At 48.8% G+C, this 8,859-nt stretch overlaps 1 protein-coding gene across 6 annotated transcripts in view; it reads right to left on the reverse strand.

Annotated features, from left to right (window-relative positions):
• Positions 1–8,859, reverse strand: part of LOC106573729 (pyruvate kinase PKM-like) — a 39,032-nt gene that overhangs the window by 17,584 nt on the left and 12,589 nt on the right. For 5 of the 6 annotated variants that reach the window (XM_045696285.2, XM_082958882.1, XM_045696286.2 and 2 more), the window contains 1 exon segment: positions 4,934–5,098. In XM_045696285.2, the coding sequence (XP_045552241.2) occupies positions 4,934–5,072 (139 nt within the window). In that variant the 5' untranslated portion in view covers positions 5,073–5,098. 6 annotated transcript variants of the gene reach the window in all.

An 8,859-nucleotide genomic window follows, 5' to 3' on the forward strand; every position in this document is an offset into this window, starting at 1 on the left:
CTGGCTGCTCGCGGACGTCCAGATCGGGGTCTGGTGGTTCCATCCTCCCGCATCCCCTCTCCTCTACCCAGGGAACTGGGAGGGAGGGTGCACAGGGAGACTGGAGGGGGTTCCCGCTCGTGCACCATTTGTGGCTGCAGAGGTCACACTGCTGGTCGGTGCCGGGTAGGTTCCTCTGGGAATCGAGGTAGTAGGCAGGGCGCTCTGGCGCCACCCCAGGTGAGTAGGCACCATTCTCATCCAGAGCCCTCTGTTGCACATATATTTGTGTCTGTTACTTTTCCTGATTTTTCCCTGCGTTCCCAGCATAAGGCGCTAGTAGATTCAGGCGCGGCTGGGAATTTCATTGATCAAGCTTTTGCTCATAGTTTAGGGATCCCCATTGTACCCGTGGATGTGCCTTTCCTCGTTCACACCTTAGATAGTTGACCATTAGGGTCAGGGTTGATCAGGGAGGCCACAGCTCCTTTGAGTATGGTGACGCAGGGGGGTCACAAGGAAAAAATGTGTATTTTCCTTATTGACACTCCTGCGTATCCCGTGGTGCTGGGTCTACCTTGGTTAATTAGTCATAACCCCACTTTTTCTTGGCCACAGAGGGCTCTCACGGGGTGGTCGCGAGAGTGCTCAGGTAGGTGTGTAGGGGTTTCCGTTGGTGCTACTATGGTGGAAAGTCCAGACCAGGTCTCCACCGTGCGCATTCCCCCCGACTATGCCGATTTGGCTCTCACCTTCTGTAAAAGGAAGGCGACTCAATTACCACCCCATCGACAGGGGGATTGTGCGATAAATCTCATGGTAGATGCTGCACTTCCCAGGAGTCACGTGTATCCCCTGTCGCAAGCGGAGACGGTGGCTATGGAGACATATATCTCCGAATCCCTACGTCAGGGGTACATTAGGTCCTTCATTTCACCCGTCTCCTCGAGTTTCTTTTTTGTGAAGAAGAAGGATGGAGGTCTGCGCCTGTGCATTGATTATCGAGGTCTTAATAACATCACGGTAGGGTACAGTTACCCGCTACCTCTGATCGCCACGGCGATTGAGTTAATGCACAGGGCGTGCTTCTTCACTAAATTGGATCTCAGGAGTGCGTACAACCTGGTGCGTATCCGAACGGGAGACGAGTGGAAGACAGCATTTAGTACCACCTCAGGGCATTATGAGTACCTCGTCACGCCGTACGGGTTGAAGAATGCTCCATCAGTGTTCCAGTCTTTTGTAGACGAGATTTTCAGGGACCTGCACGGGCAGGGTGTAGTGGTATATATTGATGACATTCTGATATATTCCGCTACACGCGCTGAGCATTTGTCCTTGGTGCGCAGAGTGCTTGGTCGCCTGTTGGAGCATGACCTGTATGTCAAGGCTGACAAATGCCTATTCTTTCAACAGTCCGTCTCCTTCTTAGGGTATCGCCTATCCACGTCAGGAGTGGAGATGGAAAGTGACCGCATTGCAGCCGTATGTAATTGGCCGACTCCACCATGGTGAAGGAGGTGCAGCAATTTGTATGGTTTGCCAATTACTACCGGAGGTTTATCCGGGGTTTTGGTCAGGTAGCTGCTCCCATTACCTCACTGCTGAAGGGGGGTCCGGTGCGTTTGCAGTGGTCGACTGGGGCGAACAGGGCTTTTAGGAAACTGAAGGCTCTGTTTACCTCGGTTCCTGTGTTGGCTCATCCGGATCCGTCTTTGCAATTCATAGTGGAGGTGGACGCGTCTGAGGCTGGGATAGGAGCTGTGCTCTCTCAGCGCTCAGGTACACCACCTAAGCTTGGCCCCTGTGCCTTCTTCTCTAAGAAGCTCAGCCCGGCGGAGCGAAACTATGATGTGGGGGATCGGGAGCTGTTGGCTGTTGTCAAGGCTTTGAAGGCGTGGAAACATTGGCTTGAGGGGGCTAAACACCCTTTTCTCATCTGGACTGACCAGAGGAGACTGAATCCTCGCCAGGCAAGGTGGGCCATGTTTTTCACCCGTTTTGTGTTTACCCTCTCTTACAGACCAGGTTCCCAGAACGTTAAGGCAGACGCATTGTCCCAGCTGTATGACACAGAGGAGTGGTCCATGGATCCCACTCCCATAATCCCAGCCTCTTGTTTGGTGGCACCGGTAGTGTGGGAGCTGGACATTGAGCGGGCATCACGTACCGACCCCGTTCCCCCTCAGTGTCCAGCTGGGCGTCTGTACATTCCGTCTGCTGTCCGTGACCGATTGATCTACTGGGCTCACACGTCACCCTCCTCTGGTCATCCTGGGATTGATCGGATGATGCACTGTCTTAGTGGGAGGTACTGGTGGCCCACTTTAGCTAAGAATGTGAGGGTTTATGTTTCCTCCTGCTCAGTGTGCGCCCAGTGCAAGGCTCCTAGACACCTACCCAGAGGTAAGTTACAACCCTTACCCGTTCCACAACCGCCGTGGTCGCACTTGTCAGTGGATTTCATAGCCGATCTTCCACTTTCACAAGTTAACACCACGATCTTGGTCGTTGTGTATTGTTTTTCTAAGTCCGGTCGTCTCCTCCCTTTGCCTGGTCTCCCTATGGCCCAACAAACTGCGGAGGCTCTGTTTACACACGTCTTTCGGCACTACGGGGTGTCTGAGGATATAGTGTCTGATCGGGGCCCCCAGTTCACGTCAAGGGTCTGGAAGGTGTTCATGGAACGTCTGGGAGTCTCCGTCAGCCGTTTTCACCCTGAGAGTAACGGGCAGGTGGAGAGAGTTAACCAGGATGTGGGTAGGTTTCTGAGGTCTTATTGCCAGGACGGGCCGGGGGAGTGGGTGGCGTTCGTGCCCTGGGTAGAGATGGCTCAGAACTCGCTCCACCACTCCTCCACTAACCTCTCTCCCTTTCAGTGTGTGTTGGGGTATCAGCCGGTTCTGGCCCCTTGGCATCAGAGTCAGACCGAGGCTCCTGCGGTGGACGACTGGCTCCGGCGCGCGGAGGAAACCTGGGACGCCACTCACGTCCACCTTCAGCGCGCCGTACGGCGCCAGAAAGTTGGCGCAGACCGTCACCGCAGTGAGGCCCCGGTGTTCGAACCGGGGGACAGGGTCTGGCTCTCAACCAGAAACCTGCCCCTCCGCCTGCCCTGCCGGAAGCTGGATCCGCGGTTTGTGGGGCCGTTTAAAGTCCTGAGGAGAGTGAACGAGGTATGTTATAGGTTAAAGCTTCCCCCCATTACTGCATTAACCCCTCATTCCATGTGTCTCTCCTCAGGCCGGTGGTGGCTGGCCCACTCCAGGAGGCTGAGGTGCGGGAGGTTCCTCCGCCCCCTCTGGACATTGAGGGGGCCCCGGCATACTCCGTTCGATCCATCCTGGATTCAAGACGTCGGGCAAGAGGCCTTCAGTACCTCGTGGACTGGGAGGGGTACGGTCCGGAGGAGAGATGCTGGGTTCCGGTGGAGGATGTGTTAGATCCTTCCCTGCTGCGAGAGTTCCATCGTCTCCATCCGGATCGCCCTGCACCTCGTCCTCCGGGTCGTCCCCGGTGTAGCTGATTGGTTATTTAACTCACTGATGGTGCAGTTGTTTGGTTATTTAACTCACTGATGGTGCAGATGTGGTTATTTAACTCACTGATGGTGCAGTTGTTTGGTTATTTAACTCACTGATGGTGCAGATGTGGTTATGTAACTCACTGATTGTCACGACTTCTGCTGAAGTCGATGCCCCTCCTTGTTCGGGTGGTGCTCAGCGGTCGACTCACCGGTCTTCTAGCCATCATTGATCAGTTTTTCATTTTCCATTGGTTTTGTCTTGTCTTCCTACACACCTGGTTCCAATCCCATTCATTGCATATTGTGTATTTAACCCTCTGTTTCCACTCATGTCCTTGTCAGTGATTGTTTGTATGTTATGTACTTGTGTATGTTGTATCGGTGGGCAACGGGTTATTTTTACCCATGTTATTTTTGTACGTTGGTTTTGGAGTTTGTTTTTTGTTAATAAAACTACTCCAGTTTAACCAAGTTGGTTTCTCCTGCGCCTGACTTCCCTGCCACCTACACACACGACTACGACACTGATGGTGTAGCTGATTGGTTATTTAACTCACTGATGGTGCAGATGTAGTTATTTAACTTACCAATGGTGCAGGTGTGGTTATGTAACTCACTGATGGTGCAGCTGATTGGTTATGTAACTCACTGATGGTGTAGCTGATTGGTTATTTAACTCACTGATGGTGTAGATGTGGTTATTTATCTCCCAAAGATGCAGCTGATTGGTTATGTAACTCACTGATGGTGCAGCTGATTGGTTATTTATCTCACCAAAGATGCAGCTGATTGGTTATTTAACTCACTGATGGTGCAGCTGATTGGTTATTTAACTCACTGATGGTGCAGCTGATTGGTTATTTAACTCACTGATGGTGCAGCTGATTGGTTATTTAACTCACCGATGGTGCAGCTGATTGGTTATTTAACTTACCGATGGTGCAGCTGATTGGTTATGTAACTCACTGATGGTGCAGCTGATTGGTTATTTAACTTACCGATGGTGCAGCTGATTGGTTATTTAACTCACTGATGGTGCAGATGTGGTTATTTAACTCACCGATGGTGCAGCTGATTGGTTATTTAACTCACTGATGGTGCAGATGTGGTTATTTAACTCACTGATGGTGCAGCTGATTGGTTATTTAACTCACCGATGGTGCAGCTGATTGGTTATTTAACTCACCGATGGTGCAGCTGATTGGTTATTTAACTCACCGATGGTGCAGCTGATTGGTTATTTAACTCACCGATGGTGCAGCTGATTGGTTATTTAACTCACCTAGACATCCAGGTGAGGGGAGTTCCTTACTAATTAGTGACCTGAATTCATCCATCAAGTACAAGGGTAGAGCAAAAGCTCGCAGACACTGAGCCCTCCGTGGAATGAGTTTTGACGTGGTGCAGATGATTAGTTATTTAACTCACCGATGGTGCAGATGATGCTTGTGTTGCGGGCTGTGATTGGCTCCTGGTCGATGTCCAGCAGACACAGGTGTTCCAGGAAGGTGTCGGCCATGCTGGCGTCCAGCTGCTGCTTCTGTATGAAGGAGTCTGGGAGGGGCATGACGTCAGAGTAACGTCTTATACGAGCTGAGAGAGAGAGAGAAATGTCTATGTTATTTTAAAACTTTTGTGAGCGTAATGTTTACTGTTAATTTCTGATGGTTTATTTCCGTTTTAGTTTTTTGTCTATTCCACTTACTTTGGTAATGTAAACCTTTTAGAGAGAGAGAGAGAGATGGCCTCAGACTAACAGAACTAAGGTTGGAGAAGGTTAACATGCAGCATTCTGAACAGTGACATTCAAGAGAGGGTGTGTGTGGGGAGGGGGCTAACGTCACGTGACATGCAACATACTGTCATACAGTACAGATGCTGTGACTGGCCACTACATGACATTTACAACCTGACATGGAAATCGTATACAGTGACATTCTGGAGACAAGAAGCAATCTGACAAATGGTTCTAATTTGGAGTCTGTTTTAATTGAACACACACATCAGATGCACAGTGTGTCTGGGTGCTGGTGTCTTCACAAACAAACCCTACAGTACAGTAATAGGGGTTCCATTCAATCTGTAGCACAATTTAAAGGTAAAGGTCATTTCCTATTGGGCCGACATATACACCATTTACTGTGAATGCAGTCTCGGTGAATGCGGAAACATTGCCTTTAAATTTCTATTGCTCTGTAGCGGAGGTCTTCAGCGCGACGGACTGAATCGAGACCCTAATTTGTGTTGCTCTAGACTGGTGGTGGAGGAGGTGAGTTCAAGGTCAAGTGCTTTGAGACCTGGGTGAGTGCTCTTATGGGCCTATAGAAATGCAATCCATCCATTAAAAACATGTAAGGAATATACAGTACCAGTCAAAGTTTGGACAACCTTACTCATTCAAGGGTTTTTCTTTATTTGTACTATTTTCTACATTGTAAAATAATAGTGAAGACATCAAAACTATGAAATAACACATATGGAATCATGTAGTAACCAAAAAAAGTGTTTAACAAATCAAAATATACTGCTCAAAAAAATAAAGGGAACACTTAAACAACACATCCTAGATCCGAATGAAAGAAATAATCTTATTAAATACTTTTTTCTTTACATAGTTGAATGTGCTGTCAACAAAATCACACAAAAATAATCAATGGAAATCCAATTTATCAACCCATGGAGGTCTGGATTTGGAGTCACACTCAAAATTAAAGTGGAAAACCACACTACAGGCTGATCCAACTTTGATGTAATGTCCTTAAAACAAGTCAAAATGAGGCTCAGTAGTGTGTGTGGCCTCCACGTGCCTGTATGACCTCCCTACAACGCCTGGGCATGCTCCTGATGAGGTGGCGGATGGTCTCCTGAGGGATCTCCTCCCAGACCTGGACTAAAGCATCCGCCAACTCCTGGATAGTCTGTGGTGCAACGTGGTGTTGGTGGATGGAGCGAGACATGATGTCCCAGATGTGCTCAATTGGATTCAGGTCTGGGGAACGGGCGGGCCAGTCCATAGCATCAATGCCTTCCTCTTGCAGGAACTGCTGACACACTCCAGCCACATGAGGTCTAGCATTGTCTTGCATTAGGAGGAACCCAGGGCCAACCGCACCAGCATATGGTCTCACAAGGGGTCTGAGGATCTCATCTCGGTACCTAATGGCAGTCAGGCTACCTCTGGCGAGCACATGGAGGGCTGTGCGGCCCCCCAAAGAAATGCCACCCCACACCATGACTGACCCACCGCCAAACCGGTCATGCTGGAGGATGTTGCAGGCAGCAGAACGTTCTCCACGGCGTCTCCAGACTCTGTCACGTCTGTCACGTGCTCAGTGTGAACCTGCTTTCATCTGTGAAGAGCACAGGGCGCCAGTGGCGAATTTGCCAATCTTGGTGTTCTCTGGCAAATGCCAAACGTCCTGCACGGTGTTGGGCTGTAAGCACAACCCCCACCTGTGGACGTCGGGCCCTCATACCACCCTCATGGAGTCTGTTTCTGACCGTTTGAGCAGACACATGCACATTTGTGGCCTGCTGGAGGTCATTTTGCAGGGCTCTGGCAGTGCTTCTCCTGCTCCTCCTTGCACAAAGGCGGAGGTAGCCGTCCTGCTGCTGGGTTGTTGCCCTCCTACGGCCTCCTCCACGTCTCCTGATGTACTGGTCTGTCTCCTGGTAGCGCGTCCATGCTCTGGACACTACGCTGACAGACACAGCAAACCTTCTTGCCACAGCTCGCATTGATGTGCCATCCTGGATGAGCTGCACTACCTGAGCCACTTGTGTGGGTTGTAGACTCCGTCTCATGCTACCACTAGAGTGAAAGCACCGCCAGCATTCAAAAGTGACCAAAACATCAGCCAGGAAGCATAGGAACTGAGAAGTGGTCTGTGGTCCCCACCTGCAGAACCACTCCTTTATTGGGGGTGTCTTGCTAATTGCCTATAATTTCCACCTGTTGTCTATACCATTTGCACAACAGCATGTGAAATTTATTGTCAATCAGTGTTGCTTCCTAAGTGGACAGTTTGATTTCACAGAAGTGTGATTGACTTAGAGTTACATTGTGTTGTTGAAGTGTTCCCTTTATTTTTTGGAGCAGTGTATATTTTAGATTCTTCAAAGTAGCCACTCTTTGCCTTGATGACAGCTTTGCACACGCTTGGGATTTTCTCAACCAGATTCACCTGGAATGCTTTTCCAACAGTCTTGAAGGAGTTCCCACATATGCTGAGTACTTGTTGGCTGCTTTTCCTTCACGCTGCGGTCCAACTCATCCCAAACCATCTCATTTGGGTTGAGGTCAGGTGATTGTGGAGGCCAGGTCATCTGATGCAGCACTCCATCACTGTCCTTCTTGGTAAAATAGCCTAACACAGGCTGGAGGTGTGTTGGGTCATTGTCCTGTTGAAAAACAAATGTTAGTCCCACTAAGCGCAAACCAGATGGGATGGCGTATTGCTGCAGAATGCTGAGGTAGCCATGCTGGTTAAGTGTGCCTTGAATTCTAAATAAATCACAACAGTGATTTATCATGGGGGTAACTACACATGAAGAGATCATCCGTTTACCTAGTCTGCGTCTCACAAAGACACGGCGGTTGGAACCAAAAATCTAAAATTTGGACTCATCAGACCAAAGCACAGATTTCCACCAGTCTAATGTCCATTGCTCGTGTTTCTTGGCCCAAGCAAGTCTCTTCTTCTTATTGGTGTTCTTTAGTAGTGGTTTCTTTGCAGCAATTTGACCATGAAGGCCTGATTCATTCAGTCTCCTCTGAACAGTTGATGTGTCTGTTACTTGAACACTGTGAAGCATTTATTTGGGCTGAAATTTCTGAGGCTGGCAACTCTAATGCACTTACCCTCTGCAGCAGAGGTCACTCTGGGTCTTCCTTTCCTGTGGAGGCCCTCATGAGAGCCAGTTTCATCACAGTCCTTGATGGTTTTTGCGACTGCACTTGAAGAAATGTTCAAAGTTCTTGAAATTTTCCGGACTGAATGACCTTCATGTCTTAAAGTAATGATGGACTGTCATTTCTCTTTGCTTATTTGAGCTGTTCTTGCCATAACATGGACTTGGTCTTTTACCAAATCTTCTGTATACCACCCCTACCTTGTCACAACATAACTGATTGGCTCAAACGCATTAAGGAAAGAAATTCCGCAAATTAACTTTTAACAAGGCACACCTGTTAATTGAAAGGCATTCCAGGTGACTACCTCATGAGCTGGTTGAGAGAATGCCAAGAGTGTGCAAAGCTGTCATCAAGGCAAAGGGTGGCTACTTTGAAGAATATCAAATATAAAAAACATTTGGATTTATTTAACACTTTTTTGGTTACCACATGATTCCAT

Source organism: Salmo salar, chromosome 02, assembly GCF_965601325.2.
Source record: "Salmo salar chromosome 02, fSalSal1, whole genome shotgun sequence".
NCBI lineage: Eukaryota > Metazoa > Chordata > Actinopteri > Salmoniformes > Salmonidae > Salmo > Salmo salar.